Source organism: Bos grunniens, chromosome 16, assembly GCF_055505025.1.
Source record: "Bos grunniens cultivar Pamir isolate PY7600 chromosome 16, Bosgru_T2T1.0, whole genome shotgun sequence".
Classification (NCBI taxonomy): domain Eukaryota; kingdom Metazoa; phylum Chordata; class Mammalia; order Artiodactyla; family Bovidae; genus Bos; species Bos grunniens.
Window position 1 is genome coordinate 34210882 of NC_141180.1, and position 19944 is coordinate 34230825.

Sequence of the window (19944 nt, forward strand, 5' to 3'; positions counted from 1 at the left end):
CGGGATCTCCAGATTGGACCCGCTGCCCCTCAACTCCAAGTGTGGCTCCTTTCAGACTGCTCCCTCACCCCGCGGCCCACCCTCTGTCCTCTTCTTTTCCTGGCAAAGCCTTGGAACTCTTTCACTCGGCCAAACCTTTCTGGAGGCCCTGCATCACGTGGCTCCTCTACTGCACAGATGGGCCCCATATTTATCTTAGCCACTGTTCAGGCTCAGCCTGGCAGCCAAGTCTCGTTGCCTCTGCCAGGTCCCACCCTGGGGCCGAGGGCAGAGGGGCCAAGCGCTCGCTCAGGAAGAGGCAGTTACAGGCACAGACCCCCGGCCTGCTGGCTGGCTTCCTTTCTATTTGTACTCTTCTGGGAACAAAATTCTTTTTCCTACTAATAGAGTCTCAAAGATAGTCCAGGAGAGACATAACATACATCCTTGAGCCTGGTGGTTCAGATGGTAAAGAATTTGCCTGCAATGCGGGAGATCGGGTTTGATCCTGGGTTGGGATCCCCTGGAGAAAGGAATGGCAGAGGCATAACTGAGTGGCTAACACTTGGAGCCCAAAAAGAGAAACGAAGCTAACTCCCCTTGGAGCTTACTCCACTTGCTAGTGAAACAGGAAAAAGGTGCGGGCGCTTGCAGGGCCCTCCCCTCTTCCCTGCCATGACACCGGTTTCACTACCCCCTTCCAATGTTTCTGCCATTTCTTCTAAGCATTCAAACCATTTCCTGGAATAAAATGGTCTATCTATATATGGAACAAAATGACACAAATTTACATTCTCAAAAATATTTATTGATACAGAAGTTCACATGTAAGTGAAAAAAGCTGGATAGAAACCATACATACAATTGGACAAACAGGACAAACAGGTAAAACACACAAACGCACATGTGCAGTTTAGAAAAATACTGGGTGAGACAAGTCACGGCGTCAACAGTGATAACACGGCGGTGGACTTCAGGATCGTTTCCTACACAGGTGAGCTGACTGTAGGATTTTAAAAGCAATAGTGGGGCTTATGAAAAACTCCCAGGGGCAGGTGACGACGGGTGGGAGCCTGAGCAGGACCCACAGCAGGAAGAACGGTGCCACTGCCTGGGGGCTGTGGCAAGATGTTTTCAGATGTGAACACTGAGTTTCCGCTCCGACCCAAGGTGACTCTGAGGAACACAGTCTTCCTCCTGTCTGCTAGGATTTACAACCCAGCCAGAGACAGGCCACAGGCCAGGAGTTACAGCTAGGCCTGCTGTGGATGCGTTTCACGCCTTCCTCATGCGGGGACCCGAGAGAAGCGCCACCCACCCATCTTAAAGAAGGTCACAGGCTCAAGTGAAACACCCCTCAAAGCTACACTGCCAGCTGGTGGCCCAGTCAGGACATGGACTTGGAGCTTCAACATCACAGCCTGCCATGATAACAGCCACATGGCCTCACCCAAATCTAAGGGAAAGAATGAGCAGACAATCTAAAAATCACCATCCCGTGTCACTTGGTCCTCTTCATGCCATCTTCCAGGCAGAGACCTGAGTATCCGCGAGGGTGGGGACCTGCCCATCACAGGGGTCCTGATATCGGCAAGGGGGGCCCCTTGGCTCAGCTGGGGCCTCACCACGTCCTCTCCACCCCCATATCCTCTCCAGGTGGCCAGTCTCAAGAGTTTGTTTTCTCAAAAGTCATAATCCCAAGGCCAGCTCACCTACTCCTCTCCCCTTTCTCAAACTTCAGTTCTACACTGGGGTCTCCAAGGACAACTGGTTCCTGTCCCCAAGACCTCCCTGGGGACCGATGGGAACAACAGAACTACCTTTCTTCACAAAATTAAATCAACCCTAAGATTGGAGGATTTTTTTCCATTTTTCATGTTTACCTGTCCTAAAAACAGGTCTGAAGAACTGATTTTAACAAACCACAAAATCAGTGATTGAGGGCTCCCATGTTCTAAGTCAGATATTAATTTGATTTTCTTAAAATAAGTTATGTACCGCTTTGACAATCACACAGAAATGACTAAGAGTTGTTTGGTTTTTCACATCCCACTTGGCATGCAGGATCTTAGTTCCTCGACCAGGGATTGAACCCTTGCCCCCTGCCATGGAAGCGCAGCGCTCTAACCAATGGACCACTAGGGAGGTCCCAGGAGTATTTGCCAAGCGTATCTCCAACACAGAGCCCTCACTGGCCATCCTGAAGCAACACATGCTGTGGAAGTGACAGAAGCCTGCACCATCAACACTGATTATCCAACGGGCCAACACCCAGGGTGTGTGCACCGCTGCCCGTCTGAACGGCACACCCAGGTGCTGACCACAGGGCCGTCTCCAGCATCTCTAGACGCTGAGAAAGGTCTCCAGGGGCTCCTCTGCCATCTCCAGCCCAGCATGGCCAGCTGACCAATGGCTGACAGCTCCCTCTAGTGGCAACGCTGTTTTCCTTACCAATGGGGACTGGGGGGGGGCAACCTTAAAGGCCCGCAGGAAACAGCCTACCAGAACTTAATGAGTCAGGATTCAATGAAAATGCAAATGACAGATCACCACTTTCATTCTTCCCAAGACTTACTGCTAAAGACCTTAAGCATCACTGTAATGATACAGGAACTTGTGAAGAAGGCAAAAAAAGTTGATGGTGGACTGACTGCAAAAGTCACCGCAAGGCCAAGACAGAACATGTATGTACAAGTTAAACTTAGATATAAATAAGATGCAACTAAGAAACTAGACTTTAAATGGTCTCTGAATATCAAAGCCGATCCTGGAGGGTGACAAGAGCTCTATGACATGAGGGATCGGCCCCCAGAACACTGAGGACAATGATGATCAACGCCTCAAATGGACGTAAGCCGTAACAACCCTCATCCTAACAGTGGTCCTTCGAGGCGTCCTGCTCGGAAGCCGGAATGCAGAGCACCAGGACGAAATGCTGCTTCTGCAGGCATCTCAGGGTCCTAAACGCAGACACGATGTGATGTGAACCGGCCCGCCTGTTTACCAAACCATTTCCAACCCTGGAGGTTAAAGAAGGCTGACTCCGGAGAGAAGATGAAGGGCCACCATTTCCTCCGAAGCCCCTGGGTCCAGCACCACCACTGGCATTTGTGTCCAGCCACCGAGACCAACAGCAGGAGCCGCTCCGCTGGGCCTTGGTCCAAACAGCCTGGTTTCCGGCCCTGCTCACTGTGCGTTTCCATCTCAGATGAGAAGTCAATCAGGACAAACTGAGTTTTAAAGAGGCTCCAGGACAAGCTTCCTGGGTTTGAGAGTATTTTTTCAGGGTAAAATTTTTCAGCATCAGATTTTTAAAAGATGAAGGGTTCTTGAGGCAAACTTTTATCTATGAAACCTTGAATAAATTTAACACCAAATATAAGCATAATCCTCAACCCATGTGTATGGCAGAGGCCAGGGAGCATCCAGTGAGCAGGGCTGGGAGCACCCCCCAAGCGAGGACCACAGGGTAACTCTGTACCTTTCTATGCTCTCCATTCCACCAGATGTCCTGCTTTCCCCTTTGAGACATTTCTGTGGTCTGGTTTCTCTATTTTTATCCAGATACCAGCAACCAGGTCCTTGAAAAACTTCATGAGGAATCGACCACGTTCTGTTTCAATGGTGCACGAACTCGTCCCTGCTTCTTGATTCCTTTAGAAAACCAAACAGAAGACTAGGGAAAACCTCTGTCATGTCAATTGAAGAGTGTACGTACGCTAAATGCATCCATGAGCTACGCAGGAAACTGCACTGTTTGCTACGTAAGCATGCTGTTCTGTTCACGGTCACAGACCCCATCGTCCAGTGATGCCAGGCTGGAGATGGTCAAGCTTTCTGGGAGGAAGGTCCTTCCTGTATTAAGAACATCAGTATGTTTTTCGATAGAACTTAGGTTTGGGATGTCCTTTCTCTTTATACGTTGCCCCACTTTCTCTTGCTCCAATTTTCTCTGATGCTCCAGGAAGCTTAAAATTATAATCTGTTGTGACATAAGGTATGGTCCCTTCGAGCCCACCCTGAAATGGAAACACAGAGAAAACATGTGGGAACACTTAGAATCTGGCCAAGATGGAAGAGAGTATTAGATCGCTCCTAAGATCCTCAGCTCCCCTTCCTTGGAAGGGCCCACTTACATTTCAACCCCCCAAACATGTCCAACAGCAAGAGATGGGGCTCTCTCTTGAATCAGCAGGTGACAAGGGGGATACCGGCTGCCTCCTCAGCTGCCTACAGGTCCTGCCGTTTGGTTTGGGGTTGGTTTGGGGCCACACGGATGCCCTTGGCCAACGTGACCTTCCGTGACCTTCCCACAGGAGCCTCTGAAGACTGTCTTCAGGAAGGGTCACCCTGGGGTCACCTCCTCTGCCCTTTTTCTCCCACATCCATGCCTGAGATGACGGCTCCACCCAGGGCTCCTGCCCAAGGTGATGGGGACTCACACTCCAGACCTTCAGGCCATGCGGACATGTCACCCGGCCTTGTCCATCTCTACAAAGGAGTGTAAGCTTCCCAAACAAGAACCTGCTCTGTGACTCCCGGCCCAACTTCAGGTCCGCACTTTGCCATGCGACCTGGAGGCCAGCGAGCTCCAGGGCTGCACACACCTGGCTCTTGAGAACACACTGTGGGATGTTCACAGCCCCAACCAGCAGACAGTTCACGTGTCTCAGCTCCTCTGGGGGCACGGGAGTGAGGATGTGGTAAAGCTTCTTCTCCATGTCGATCCCCCTGCAAATCCCTTGAAGACACACAACACACAAGATCATCCTCCCCACCACTCAGAACTGCAGAACGGCTTATGAGTTTTCTAACATCCTTGGTGCTACAGTGGAGAGGAATCCATCAGCCAATGCAGGGGACATGGGTTCCATCCCTGGTCCAGGAGGATTCCATGTGCCGCGGAGCAACTAAACCTGTGCCCCACAACTACCGAGCCCCTGAGCATGGTGAGAACAGATGAGATTGAGGAGTCTGACACTCTGAAACGAGAAGGCATCAGGCTGGTGTGTGGACTGTGATAAACGAAACGAAGGGGTGCCAAGCAGGACCCAGGGGCCTGACCCAAACACAGAGTGAATCTTTCAAGGATCATTCATGGCCAGTGCAGGGTAGGAGGAGGAGTTGCGGGCGGAATGTCAGGGAACGGCTGATGGATCTATCAGGACCTCAGTGTTGGAGTGAAGTCTTAGATGCCAGGGAGACAACTAAGCAGAACAGTGACTGGTAACACTGGCTTGGAGCTCTGATGCTGTGCCGGAGAGCGTGTACAGAGGTCAGCCTACAATGGACTGAGAGCCACAGAAAACATGTCAGATGAGAGGGAGGCCTGGCCAGGCCTTGAGGACTCCTGCGTTTAGAGGAGCTGGCAGGGCAAGCAAAGAAGAACCGCTTCCTTCCTGCCCCCTACCTCCCAGGGCCCACTTCACAGAGGACAGACAAGCTCTCTGACCACTCCAGGCAAGTGACAGCAACAAGGTCAAGCCCCGCCAATCTACAGCTGCTCAGGTGGGTCAATTTCAGTAGGTTTACACTCAGATTTTCCTCTCAGACTCACCAAACCCCACACAATCGCAGATGGGACTCTGGGCAAGCAGGATGGGCCCGCTGGCGTATCCCCTGACGTCATCCAGGATCTTGCAGAGCCCGACCCAGCTGGCATTCACGGCGTACAGGATGTGGGTGGGGGCCACATCAGCGTGGATGATCCGGAGCGCGACGGCATTGAAAGGGACCTGGAGGACACACACGCACCCCCTTCAGTGATCTGACTCCAAAGACTGCTTATGTCAGTAGTTTCTACAAGCTGACGAGTCAGCCATCTGAAGTTTTATCTGCCAAACTGCCCACCAAAACATATCTAGACGGAATGGAAATTGTTTAGTGTTTCACTGCTTTAGACTGAGAACTGAGGAAAATTACACAAAGCTCATGCACACCAACAACACTTGCTAGAAATCTAAATTGAATGCCTGCAACTCTGCCTAAAGAGACACATGAGATGCGAATTCGGAGATGTGGGCATGAGCTGAAGGTAGGAGGGAGACTGAAAACTCATCAGCAACAGGTCTCTGGGCGGAAGAAAGTAAACACCCACAGAGTGAGGAGAAGCCCCTAAGGGAATTACTGAATTAAGAAAATGGACCACCTTCCTGAGCACACAGTAAAGGACTACCTTTAACATGTAGCTCTCTGGGTAACTACACACTTTTAAAATAGCCAGATAAGTTTCAAGTCCAGTTACAGAGCATTGCCAGTGAGTATAAACAAGAGCAAATCACCCAAAAAAACTGCCTTGGGTTCTTCAGTGGAGGGGGCTTGGAAGCCTGGGGCCAATCTCTCCACTGGGCTTGGGCAACATGATGCTGCCCCCCTACCCCACACTCCCTGGTCACCGTCCCTGCCTGTGTGACCTCTGCCCAGCATCTCCACCTGCCTGCCTGCCCAGTCTTCTAGCTGTAAGTGGGGTGTGTACCAGCACCTTCCCCACAGGCTCAGCAGAGCACCTGGCCCACTGTGTGCTCAGCACTGCGCAGGCCATACAGTGGAGTGAGGGCTCTGGTCCAGAGTCAGGCCACCTGGGCGCCAGCCAGTCCCAGCCCAGACTTTTCCTATGTCCTGTGGGCAAGCTGAGTCTGCCCCTGGCCTCAGTTCCATCATCTGTAAAGTGGGGGTAATAACAGGGCCTCGGTGAGTAGAGGACAGCACAGCATAGGGTGAGCACTTAGAAATGATACCTGTCGCTATTTGATTCTTCCATCATCTGGGACCCTAATACTATGGTGGTTTCTTCCCAAAACAGTCCTTCAGAGATTGGAATCCAAGATGCACATACTTTAGAGCTAGAATCAACCTGTGACAACATCTGAAACGCATTACACGTGCTCTCTGGGCACACAAGCATCTACGAGGCCTGTAACCACCACTCACAGCCCGAGTCGCACACGGCCAGTCGGCAGAAGGGTGGAGCTGGGCTGCAGGGTGTGGTCCCAGGGCCACCTCTGGTATTAGGCAGAACATTCCTGGTCAGGATGGAAACCAGGGTCAGACCCTCTGGAGGTGGATCCACTCCCACCGGATCCTTCAGCTCCCGACTGTAAAATGGGCACAGTGGGCACATCAACACCTCAAGGCTGAGGATGACACTAGTGAAGGGGTATAAAGAGGTGAGACGGGCACACAGGAAGCCGGACAGTCCCCCTGAGAGCTCAGGTTACCTGGTAGGGGGTCAGACCGTGTAAGGCACGCAGTGGCTTCGGCACTGGGGGTTGCAACTGGCTCAGGTAACCCAGCACTGCCAGCTCACGGAGGATTCTGTTATGTGATTCTCTGAAAAGTAAATCAGAAGGTGAGAGGCCCACCTCCCGCTCCGAGACAGGGCCCACCTGTCCTGACACAGCCCACGTTCCAGCCGCGGGACCGTAGACCTTGCCTCTCCATAAACCCACTGGAGATCCTTCAGGTCAAAGCTCCGAGAGGGGCAAGCAGATCTGGAGGCCAATTCTGGGCATTTCCACTGGCAAAGGAACCGTTCGGAACAGACCTGACTCTTCTCTGTAAACAGGTAGCTCTGACAGAGATCTGAAAGATTTTAAGGGACTGACCCCTTTGAAGGAATCGAGGACAGAAGACCTTGTCAGACTGAAGAAAATGGAATTCTCCAGCCATGGTGGTTTGCTTACCTATTCCTGGACGTTTTCCCAGTCACAAACTCTGACTTCACGAACATCAGCTTGTATCCCGTAGACATAACTGGACCCTCTTTTTCTTCATCAGCAAACTCCAAACTCTCAGCAAATTCGGGCAGGTGGAACCCTCTGTTTCTGACTCTGGACCTGCGTCTTGTGTACAAGCCGTCCATGTCGTCCACGAAATCGGGGGTGAGGTCCGGCATGTATTTACTCCGGTCCGAGCTAAACTGGACGACGTGGCTGGGTGACAGCAGGCGGATCAGGTCAATGAGAAGCAAGAGACCCTGGTCTGCGAGGAAGTAAACGACAGAGCCCAGTCAGTGCACCTGGGTGGTGATGTGTGCCCATGAGAGGCTGAGACGAGGAGCCTCCTAAGGACCGGGCTTCAGCGCTAACGTCTAAAAGCCACGCACGCACCCGTTCCCATCACCCAACCCTTTCTGCCAGATGCGCCACCATGGACTTACCTGCCACCCAGCCCATGGTGTTGATGATAAGAGGGGACTCTCGCTTGTAGGAGCTGAAAACATACTTTATTACCTCAATATAGTTTTCAAAGTTGTTTTTACAAGAAGTTTTCCCATAATAGACCATTTTCTGGGGTGTCCTCTGGTGGGTGAAAGGTGGTCCTAAGAAGATAAAGGTGAGAGTCATTAATCCATGAGAACCTAAGAGGTGGCAAGGGTTATGGTCTAGCCATGATCCCTGACAAAGCTGCTCAGGAAATCTGAGCCCATCGGACCACTAGGAACAGCTGTGCTCTCACTTTTGGAAATCTAAGCTTTCAACTTCAAACACAGACACGCCTGCATTTATACACGGTTAATCCAAACTATGTCCTAATATGGCCATTCATTCAACAAACATCTACCGGACGCCTGCTGCATGCTGGGCATTGTTCTAGATACTTAGGACACATCTGTGAACAGAAAAAACACCCCCACAGGGCGTACACACAATAATTAATACAACAGTAATCACTTGCTGGAATACAGTACTTACCATGTCCTACATGTGCTACACAGAGTCTCTAGTTTTCATAAACCCCTATGACACAGGTAGTATTTACTTTCTCAATTTTTACAGACCTTGAGCAAGGTCACACAGCTAGTAGGGATCAGTGGGACTGGAACTCAAGCAGTCCAGCTTGAGAGGACACACCCTCATCACAACAGCAGTCTGTCCCATCCCCTCTGGTCAGGGCTGCGGCCAGGGCCAGCGCACATGGCAGGCAGGTGACCAGGACCACGGCACAACATAGTCACAAGGGCCTCGGTCAGTGCGGCTGGTGCGAGGCCACCTAGGGAAGAGCTGGCGAGGCGCCCCTCAAGCTTGGAGTCAGGAGACCTGGGGCAGCCCACAACTAAGAGAGGCCTGCGTGGTCTAGGGAATGAACAAATATGTAAGTACATTGAGAGTAAGTGCAGCCAGGGTTTGCACCACTGGAAAAGGGGCTGATAAATGTGGAAGGGGGAAGGTTAACTAGGAGGCACCCTGGGTGTGAGATTAGGATCTGAATGATCACAATTCCTTGCTGGTCCAGGGGACTGGGTTGGATCCCTGGTCAGGGAACAAGATCCCAAAAGCCATGGAGATTGGCCAAAAAAAGAAAAAGAAAAGAATGATCAGTGCAAATTCATGGTTCTTAATAAACAGAAACCTATACAAAGACATAAAAATATGTATTTACATATATGTGTACAGGTATGCACACATATTATGTATGTACATATATGACATGCATGGGTTTAAGTATATGTATATTCCCTAACTGTCATGTATGGATGTGAGAGTTGGGCTGTGAAGAAAGCTGAGAGCTGAAGAATTAATGCTTTTGAACTGTGGTGTTGGAGAAGACTCTTGAGAGTCCCTTGGACTGCAAGGAGATCCAACCAGTCCATTCTGAAGGAGATCAGCCCTGGGATTTCTTTGGAAGGAATGAGGCTGAAGCTGAAACTCCAGTACTTTGGCCACCTCATGCAAAGAGTTGACTCACTGGAAAAGAATCTGATGCTGGGAGGGATTGGGGGCAGGAGGAGAAGGGGACGACAGAGAATGAGATGGCTGGATGGCATCACTGACTCGATGGATATGAGTCTGAGTGAACTCCGGGAGTTGGTGCTGGACAGGGAGGCCTGGCGTGCTGCGATTCATAGGGTCGAAAAGAGTCGGACACGACTGAGCGACTGAACTGAACTAACTGTCCACCGAGGGGCTTTGGAAGCAATGACATCCAGAAGAAAATGAAAACACCACACCTAGTTAGATCAGAAAACGCTACCTTAAGCAACTGATCAAAGCTAACGTCTCTGGTAACAGGACAAACTGACAGTGTGTTGATACGACACAGAGAACACAGCGTCACTTCTAGATCTAAATATGGGAAAACCCATAAATGTACTCTTCAAACTGTCAAGGTCATAGAAGATTAGAAAAGCCAGGTAACAGTCTCCATATTAAAGAAGACTAAAGATTTTTAAGTACGCACTGGGCCTACACAGATGACTGAGACAAAAGGGACAAAACCGAGTTAACTACACTATAGCAATGTCACCATCCTGATTTTGGTGGTTGTATTTATGATGATGTATCAGTGTCCTTGTTTTTAAAAATATGGTAAAAGGGGGGAAAAATTAAATAGGACAGAGAAAATGTAAAAAGAGGAACAATGAAATCAGCTAAAAGGGAGGAATCCCCTGGCGGTGCAACAGTTAGGACTCTGTGCTTCCACTGCTGGCAGCCTGAGTTTGATCCCTGACTGGGGACTCTAAGATCCCACAAGCTGCACTGCATGGCCAAAAACAACAACAACAACAAATTGTTAAAAAAAAAAACCACATACACACTCAAAAAAACTTTTTAAATAAGAAAAAACAAACAACAAAATCCCACAAAAATCAGTATGTTCCTACAGACCAGCAATTAACAATCTGAAAAGGGAATTAGAATAGCAATTGCATTTACAATAACTAAAGAATTAAGTCCTTAGAAGTGAATCTAACCAAGGAGGTAAAATATTGCTTAAAGAAATTAAAGAAGACATAAAAAATCAGAAAGACATCCTGTGTTCATGGATAGGAAAATGTTAATACTATGTCATCTACAGATTGAATGCAATCCTTGGGCCTTCCCTGGTGGCCCAGTGATGAAGACTCTGCTTCCACTGCAGGGGTGTGGGTTCAATCCAAGGTCGGGGAACTAAGATCCCACATGCCTTGCCACCCAGCCAAGTGAAAAACAAGACTGAATACAATCCCAATCAAAATTCTAACAGCCCTTTCCCCAGAAATGAAAAAGCCTATTCTAATATTCATAAGAAATTGCAAAGGGTCTCAAAATGACCAGTCTTGAGAAAGAATAAAGCTGGAGGACTCACATTTCCCAATTTTGAACTTCTTACAAAGGTACGGTAATTAAAAGTGTGGTACTGGCCTAGGGGCTATGTGTAAACCAATGGAGTAAAGAGCACGAGAAAAAAATCCTTGCATGCACGTGCTTCCCAGGTGGCGCTAGTGGTAAAGCACCCACCTGCCAATGCAGGAGACACAGAACTGTAGGGTCCATCCCTGGGTTGGGAAGATCCCCTGGAGGAGGGCCTGGCAACCCACTCCAGTATTGTTGCCTGGAGAATCCCATGGACAGAGAAGCCTGGCAGGCTACAGACCATGGGGTCGCAAAGAGTCGGGCATGACTGAAGCAACTCAGCACGCACTGATGTATGGATGTGTGGTCAGATGATTTTCAACATGGGTGTCAAGACCATTCATTGTGGAAAGAACAAATAGATAGTGAAAACTGGACATCTGTGTACATAAGGACGAAGTGAGACCCTTCTCTTGTGTCAAACACAAAATGTAACTCAAAATCATCAAAGACCTAAGTGCTAGAGGTAAAACTAGCAGAATTCCTAGAAGAAAACATTACGGAAAATCTTTATGAGACTAGATTTAGTAACAACTTCATGGGTGATCCAAAAAGCATAGGCAGCAAAAACATAAAAATTACGAACTTTTGTGCATTTAAGGATATTGTCAAAAACAAATAAAATGACAAAGTATCTGCAAATTGCATATCTAGCAAAGAATTAACATCCAGAATATATACAGAACTCCTAAAACTCAACAAAAACAAAGAACCCAATTCAACAATGGGCAAAGGACTAAAACAGCCATTTCTCCAAAGCAGACGTACAAATGGCCAATAAACATATGGAAAGAGGCTTAACACCGTTAGTCATTAGGGAAATGCAAACCAAGACCAAAAAGAGATTACTTCCATCCACATGAAAGGCCCTGATCAAAATAACAAGTGTTGTTGAAGATGTAGAGAAATCAGAACCCTTGTGAATTACTGATGGGAACGTAAAACAGTGCAGATGCTGTAGAACAGTCTGGCAGTTTCTCAAAAAGTTACACATGACCACCCGTGGGTGTGCATGTATGTGTGTATATATATCCAAAGGAATTGAAAGCGGTGACTTGAAAAGATAGTTGTAACCAATATTCACGGCACCATTAGTCACAACAGGCAGAAAACCAGAACCAATACAGGGGCTTCCCTGGTAGTCCGCTGGTGGAATCTGCCTGCCAGTGCAGGGGACAGAGTTTGATCCGTGGTGATTCCACATGTCGTGGAGCAACTAAGCCCTGGCGCCCTAGAGCCCGTGTGCTGCAGCAAGGGAAGCCACCACAATAAGAAGCCTGCCCACCACAACAAAGAGTAGCCCCCACTTGCTGCAACTCGAGAAAGCCCATGTGTAGCAATGAAGACCCAGCACCATCAAAAATAAATAAATAAAAACACAGTTAAAAAGATAGACAAAATGTGATATACATACATTGGTATGATTTTCAACCACAAGAAGGAGTTAATTTTGATATATGCTACAACTCTATGGACATGAGTCTGAGCAAGTTCCGGGAGATGGTGAAGGACAGGGAAGCCAGGCGTGCTGCAGTCCATGGGGTTGCAAAGAGTTGGACATGACTGAAGTACCAAACAATATGAACAGACCTTGAACCCTTATACTTAGTGAAAACAGCCTGACACTGGAGCACAAGTACTGCATGATTTCACTTGGATGAGGTGCCCAGAAGAGGCAGATTCACAGGGAGGGACAGGCAGCACACCAGAGGTCCTCAGAGGCTGGAAGGGGATGCACTGTTATTTAATGGACACAGCATTTCAGCCCAGGACAAGGAAAATGTTTTGGAGGTAGACAGTGATAATGATTATACAGCGCTTCGAATGTGTTTGATGGCATGGTACTGTACATGTATCAATAGTCAAAATGATAAATAACATGTTATGTACATTTTTGTATTAAAAAAAGCAGCATGGGACTCTGATTTGGATTCTGAAACATAAAAAGGGTATTAGTAGGGTAACTAATGGATTTTGAAAAAATCTATAGATTAGTTTATTAACTATATAATATATATAGTTATATATATAATATATAATATATATAACTATATAATACTATTGTATTATATCAATGTCAATTTCTTGGTTGAAATCATTGTGTAGCATTATGTAAGATGCTCTTATTAGAGGAAAGTGTTTCTAATTTACATAAAATAAAATGGATGGTAGTTCCATTTATTAAAATAGAACTCTAGAAAGGTATCATTGGGTTTTTAGGGGTTTTTTTTTGAGACCAGAGGAATTCTTATGGGAAGACCATAAGTTTCATGGGGAGATGTGTTCATCTTTTTATATTTTATACTTTTGTACTCTTTGACTTTCTTGTATCATTACTTTTGTACTGTGTAAAACCAAGACATTTAAGAAATGTAGAATACATACCTAGAACTGGTTCTGTAATATTAAGCAAAGAAATGCAACCCGGAGGAGTAAATTCTGTCTGCCCCAGATCACATTCCAAATAATCAACGCAGGATACACTGAAAATTTAAAAGAAAGAAATCTTAACTCGTTTTATTTACCATGTCCAAGGTAAATCAGAACATAAAGATTTTATGTGACACACAGGCATACCCCACCCCGCACAGCCTTGCAGGCAGAATGCTCCGAAGATGACACCAGCATAGAGAAAATATCAGTGAAGAGAAAACGGGATGCAAGCCTGGCTACAGTGTCTATTCGCTATATGGATACAACTCTGCCTTTCCTCAAACTTTATTTTTTAAATACCACAGACTTTATCCCTGCTCCGACTCTCTGGGTTTGGACAAAAACAGATTCTGAGATCAACTGATGGCTCTCGTGAGCTCCCCGACCGGCAAGGTGGGCACACCTGAGAGGGCCATAGCTGCACCCCCAAACGGCACAACCAGGAGGCCTCCTCGGCTGAGCGGCTCTGTACAGACTTGTATGTCATCTCTATGGAGGAGCTGAGATGCAATCCCGTCTAGCTTCTCAAATCAAAAATCCTACTTCCTGCTGAAAGTCTGGCAATATGTCACAACAGGATTAAAACACTCTTACCTATTTAACAGCTGGTTAATGAGGTATCTATTAAACGTTGACTTTCCAATGTCCTGGCAGCCACAGACCAGAATGACGGGGCAGCTGTCTGCTTCTTCTGGAGGGGAAACAAACATTGACCCCTGACACGAGCTGTCGTCTTTAGGACTCTGATCATGAACAGTAATCCTCTGAGGCTCTGGCGGACGAACTCTAGACTACATCAGTTTGTATCACTCACCGCTAGAAATGCTCACTAACTCTTCCATAACTGCAAAGGCGCTCTCCGTTAAACGCAAGCCAGTTTTTTTTTTCTCTCTTCTAATACCCACAGATCTCAAGGCAAAATACTCAGAGTTAATCTGGAAAGTCCGGACCTGAAAATGATAACATAATGTGCTTCTTTTACTTTGGTTCGAAATTAATAAGCCTCAAATAGTTGTGAGCTACAAAAGATAACTTTGGGGACTTCCTTGGTGGTCCCATTGGCTAAGACTCCACACCCCTAATGCAGAGGGCCCGGGTTTGATGCCTGGTTAGGGAACTAGATCCCACAAGCCGCAAATGGGACTTCGCATGCCATAACTAAACATCCTGAGAGGTGCAACTAAGACCTGTTGAGGCTAGATAAATAAACATTAAAAAGGAGAAAAAAGATAACTCTGATCCCTCCTTTCGTCTCACCTCTCAGTTGATTCTCAACTATCAATCACTGAGGGCAAAATAAGAACATCTTATAAAATGAGATAATCTAAAGGTTACTCTCTGCCTTATATGAAAATACAATTCCAGAAGGTACTAACACATAGGCATGGGGGGAGGAGGAAGTTATCCAAGAAAGATCATAAGGAATCTAAATAGTGGTGCTTGAGTAGTTGCAGGAAAAAAAACGAACAAACCTGAAAGTAAGTGAAAAAGGAACAAGTTTGATCACAGCACCTGAAACACTCACTGCCAGGTGGGGTCTCCATGTCCACCGCTGTGGCCCTCCCAGGCTGCTAGATTCTGCACTGACTAAATTAACGTGACCGCAGAAGCCCGTGCATCATCCTGCCTGCATTTCTTAGCTTCTCCTTCCATGTCAAACCCCCAACCCCTGCCTACTCCCTATGCCTCCGCTCAGTGATCCCCCGAACCATTTCACAGAGTAAGAGGAAACAATCAGAAGAGAGCTTCGCTCCTCCATCCCTGTCCTGGGCATTTCCTCCAGCCACTCTCAAGGAAGCGCCTCTGCTCCCAAGGCCAACAGACCACACAGACACTGGAACCCCTCCCTCCATCCTCTCCCCACGGCACCATCAGCGTGCTCTTCTGTGGCTTTTTCCTACAAGCTGTGTTCAAGCATGCGGTTCTTTCCATCCATCTTAACAAAACCCAGAACTCTCTCGACCAGGCTTACTCTTCCAACCTGTTTCATCTCTTTCTTTCCTTTATAGCTAAACTCTCTAAAAGCAAAATCCCTAACCACTGAACCCTTGAGCTCCTCCTTCCCCAGCCCTTGATTCCATTCCAATCAGGCTGGTCTGCTCAGCAATGCCATAAAACCACCCTGTCCAGAAGGTGAGCCTGCACGCAATTCCTTTCTCAGGCTTCATCTCACCATCAGCAACGTCAGGCACCCCCACTTCCTTCAGAGGCTCCCTGATTACACTCACCTGCTCTCCTTTAACATGAGCACTACCACTCCTCAGTCTCTCTGTTGCTCCTCAGGCTCAGACCTTGAACTTATCATTTCTACCTGCATCAACTTCTCAGTGTCATTATCCCATCTCATGGGCTTTGGAACCCTATTCTGATAAGAATAGATACTACACTTGATCTTAGTCCAAAGGCCAAGAAGCGATGGAACCCTATTCTACTGAAAGCACCCAAATTTACATTTGAAACCTCTTCTCTGGGCTTCCTGGGTGGCTCAGTAGTAAAAAACCCTCCTGCCAATGCAGGAGACATAAGAGACACAGGTTTGATCCCTGGGTCAGGAAGATCCCTTGGAGGAGGGCATGGCAACCCACTCCAGTATTCCTGCCTGGAGAATCCCATGGACACAGAAGCCTGGCTACAGTCCCTAGGGCCACAAAGACTCAGACACAACTGAAGCGACTCAACACACACCCATGCACACAACCTCTTCTCTGAATTTGACTCACACATTCAACTGCCCAGCAGGCATCTCCAATTGGATGTCTAAGAGGCATCTTTCAGCTACAGATCTAAGTCTCCTCCTACAGCCCCATGTCTTGGCGCACTCAGACAGTCCGGCCAAAAAACCTGCTGCTGCTCCCTGATTCCTCCTCACACCTCACATGAAGTCTGATGTTCCTATAGATTTGGCTCAATTTACTGGCTCATGGGAGACAATTTTAGGAACCAATCTGACTTCAGGAAATTAATAGTAAGGACAGCAAAAATTTGGAAATGAGCAAAGGAAGAGATGGGAGAAAGTGTAAGTACGCTGAAATTACTCAGAATTTATAAAGAATTCATACTGTCTCAAGTTGGTGAATCAAAATATAAAGATAACCATTTTAAAAATATCAAAAGGCATTTAATCAACTATAACAGAAAATGGTGACTTTATCTGGGGAATGAAGCTAAGTGGCGTAGAAGAGACAATTTTTCTGATATATCCTTCTATTGACTTTTTTACTGTACACGTGTGTTACATTCTGTATGACTTATAGCACAACATGACAGACAGATAAGACTAGGGGCATCCTACATAGTCATCTGACTGTTTTGGTGAAAGTAACGAACAAAACCCTGAATGAAAACTGGTTCTACCTCTTGTACGAAAATGTAAGATAAACCTGGATGGCTGATTATAAAGTTCACGGTGGAGGTTTTCAGACGTTCCAGCAACACGATGGAACACAGTGGAGAAAAACTGCTCATCAAACAATATCTGTCATCTGTAAAGAGAGACATAAGCTGCCTTAGAAACAGCACTCCATCAAACGCTATGCCCCGCGGGACTTTCCTCTCCTCTGCTAAAGTCCACACCTTTTGAGACTAGGAATTATGTATGACAGCCTTTTTCAGGAGGCCATACTGCATGACAGAAACACACCTGGATGGAGAAATCAATCCAGGTTTGCTACCTGAACACTGTGTGGCCTTGGTGACTTTCCTCATCTGTGAAATGGTAAAAAGAGCTTCACTCTCCAGACCTTGAGGGTTTAAATACATATAGTAAAGAGTGCAAGTTTGAGGCCACAGTAAACAACTAAAAATTATTCGCCTTGGGTCTTCCCTGGTGCTCCAGTGGTTAAGACTCCAAGCTTCCACTGTAGGGGACATGGGTTCTATCAAGGGAACTAAGACCCCACATGCTGCAGGGTGTGGACAAAAAAAAAAAAAAATGTTTTTGCCTTATTATGATACATCCTCAGTAAGTCACTCAGTTCTCTTCATTACCTTGGTTCAGATAAGGTCTGAGCAGAACTCGGGCTTCTCTCTTCATCTCCTTCTTGCTTTTCTCATGCACTGAATAATGAACAGCATTGATGGTCAGACGAGAGTGGGTGTAGGTGGAGAAGACATTTTGGGCAGGCTGGCCCTGGCTGATGGTAAAACCAAACACCTGCACCTGGCCGTAGAGGCAGGTCACACGACAGATCCCACTAAAAGTAAAGCCCTGGAGGGGACGAAAAAAGAAAGGAAAAATAAGCTTACAGATTCTGCTACCAATGACAGAAAACTTCTAAGATTTTAACTGGCTCTTCAGGTTATCAAAAGGAGATGAATTAAAAAAAAAGAGAGATTTATCGCTAAGTAACAGAATAACTTGTAGGTAATGATGTATTTTAAACTAATAGATTAAAATGTGAATACTTTTAATCTAAGATCATATCCGGAGCAGCCAAAGGGACAGTCTGACGCACACTGACCTAAGGGGGCCCCCTGAACTTAGTTCTGCTGTTCTCACGGCTCCCCGTCCTTACAAAGCTATAGTGCGGGGGACCTCCCAGACCAACGCCCAGGTGAAGGGTTTGACTGCTGGCTCTGCCTCCACTTATATCTTTCCGGCAGGTTACTTAAGCTATGTTCTGTTTTTCTTTAAACATTCTTAGTGGTAATGACTCCATAGAGCATGTAGCACTAAATGAGTTCAGATACCCATAACACTTAGAGCCTGACATTTCTGAGCACTCGATAAATGCAACCTATTATTACTATTAAAGTCCTTTCAGCCCCAAAGACGGAGAAAGCAATGGCACCCCACTCCAGTACTCTTGCCTGGAGAATGCCAGGGACGGGGGAGCCTGGTGGGCTGCAGTCCATGGGGTCGCTAAGAGACGGACACGACTGAGCGACTTCACTTTCACTTTTCACGTTCATGCATTGGAGAAGGAAATGGCAACCCACTCCAGTGTTCTTGCCTGGAAAATCCCAGGGACGGGGGAGCCTGGTGGGCTGCTGTCTATGGGGTCGCACAGAGTCGGACACGACTGAAGCGACTTAGCAGCAGCAGTAGCAGCAGCAGCCCCAAAGACCTAGAATTCCCTCAGGAGGATCCTTGTTACCCTCTGTCCAGCACTACAGCCCGAGGAATGCGACTGACCCGCGGACAGATACCCGCAGGGGGAAAAGGGCCTCTCCCAGCCTGCAGCTCCCGGGGCTGTATCCCCACCCTCCCGCGCTGCCCGCCCGGCTACCCCGGCGCGACCCACCTGCCCCAGCGGCAGCAGCAGGACAGCGCGGCCCGAGCCAGCCGGCCGCACCGGCGGGATGGGGAGGATCGCGGGACCACTCGGGACCGGATCTTCGGCCGGCTCGGGGCTGGAGGCCCGCCTGCGAGCCGAGGTCTTCAGCCTCTGGAGCGCCGCGTCGCCGGACACCAGACAGCCGCCCTGCAGCCAGTCCGCGCCGGCTGCCTGGGCCTGCAGCAGCCGTCGCCGAAGCCGCCTTCGGCTGCGCCAGCGCAGGTTCCGGAGCCGGCGGCGGGGCCGGCGGCTGAGGATGAGCTGGGGCCGGGCCTTGCGGGCCCGCAGCCACGTGTGGCGGGAGGGAACCCGCTTGAGCAGCAGTAAGGAGTCCGCCATGCTGGCTGCCAGGGCCGGTCGCTCGAGAATCTCGCGAGATCCCAACGCTCCGCCCTGCGGCCCGTCAAGGGTCTGGAAGGTGCGGGCGCCCTCTGCCGGCAGTCTAGGCGGCGCACCCTGGCCTCCGCAGGCGCAAGTGTGACTCTGGCCCGTTGGAGGTGGTGAAACCTAGGGAACGAGAGCCCCATTTACATTATGCAAAAGCCTCACCCCGGCTGCGTGGAGAGGGAAAGTCAGATACCCCAAGTCCAGGGCCACCTCTCCGGAAATCCAGCTAGGATTTTCCCGACCCCTCCCCGCTCCGCTCCCCGCGACTGAAAAAGCTCCAGGATTGACGTTTTAAACAAAACCTGTCTATTTGCATACCCTCTGTTTGCATGCATTTGTCTTTGAGCTGAAGGGACCGACTGTGTTTAAGGAGGCGAAATGGGGACGATTTACTCAGAATTTCAATTTCAGGAGACTGAGGATTGGGGTGGGTCACAAGTATAACTCAAAGCCTTGTCTCGTTCGGTAAACTGAGGCCCAGGTAAACGGTTCTAAAACCTGCAGCTCGCTGAGAGCAACCTTTCACACTCAGTTCCTCAAGCCCCTCCCCAAAGAAGCTGACCCCCCTCAAATCCCGTTCTGAACCAGGTGATGCCACAGGCACCAGAGCAAGGACAGAACCCACAACCGTCCAGAGGAAGGGTCAGTGGGTGCCACCTGCTTTGCACCTGTGCCTTTACCCTGCCCAGTTCCTGAGGAGGACCTCAGGCCCGGAAGGCAGAGGCAAAGAGCCCTACAACTGGGCTCTAAGCCCG

At 48.4% G+C, this 19944-nt stretch overlaps 1 protein-coding gene across 2 annotated transcripts; it reads right to left on the reverse strand.

Annotated features, from left to right (window-relative positions):
• Positions 1–765: 765 nt before the first annotated feature.
• NOL9 (nucleolar protein 9) lies at positions 766–19940 on the reverse strand. Of its 2 annotated transcripts, XM_086344246.1 has the most exons (12): positions 18770–19940; positions 17514–17733; positions 16881–17008; positions 14341–14476; positions 14121–14217; positions 13479–13576; positions 8138–8299; positions 7662–7959; positions 7197–7308; positions 5537–5714; positions 4587–4720; positions 766–3998 (listed from the first exon to the last, which is right to left on the reverse strand). In XM_086344246.1, exons 1-12 carry the CDS (start codon positions 19139–19141, stop codon positions 3849–3851), a joined length of 2085 nt encoding a protein of 694 aa, XP_086200372.1. In that variant the 5' UTR covers positions 19142–19940; the 3' UTR covers positions 766–3848. The 2 variants fall into 2 exon arrangements, 1 of the variants encoding a protein (XP_086200372.1); XR_015143335.1 differs by lacking the exons at positions 766–3998; positions 4587–4720 and adding an exon at positions 6910–7073 and having other exon boundaries at positions 5547–5714.
• Between the last annotated feature and the right edge of the window lie 4 nt (positions 19941–19944).

Coding starts and splice junctions, on each gene's coding strand:
- NOL9 (XM_086344246.1), bottom strand. CDS start 19,141: ATGGCGGACTCCTTACTGCTGCTCAAGCGGGTTCCCTCCCGCCACACG. Junction 8,300..13,478: donor TATTACAGAACCAGTTCTAG/GTATGTATTCTA, acceptor TTATCTTCTTAG/GACCACCTTTCACCCACCAG. Junction 4,721..5,536: donor CTGCGATTGTGTGGGGTTTG/GTGAGTCTGAGA, acceptor TGTGTCTTCAAG/GGATTTGCAGGGGGATCGAC.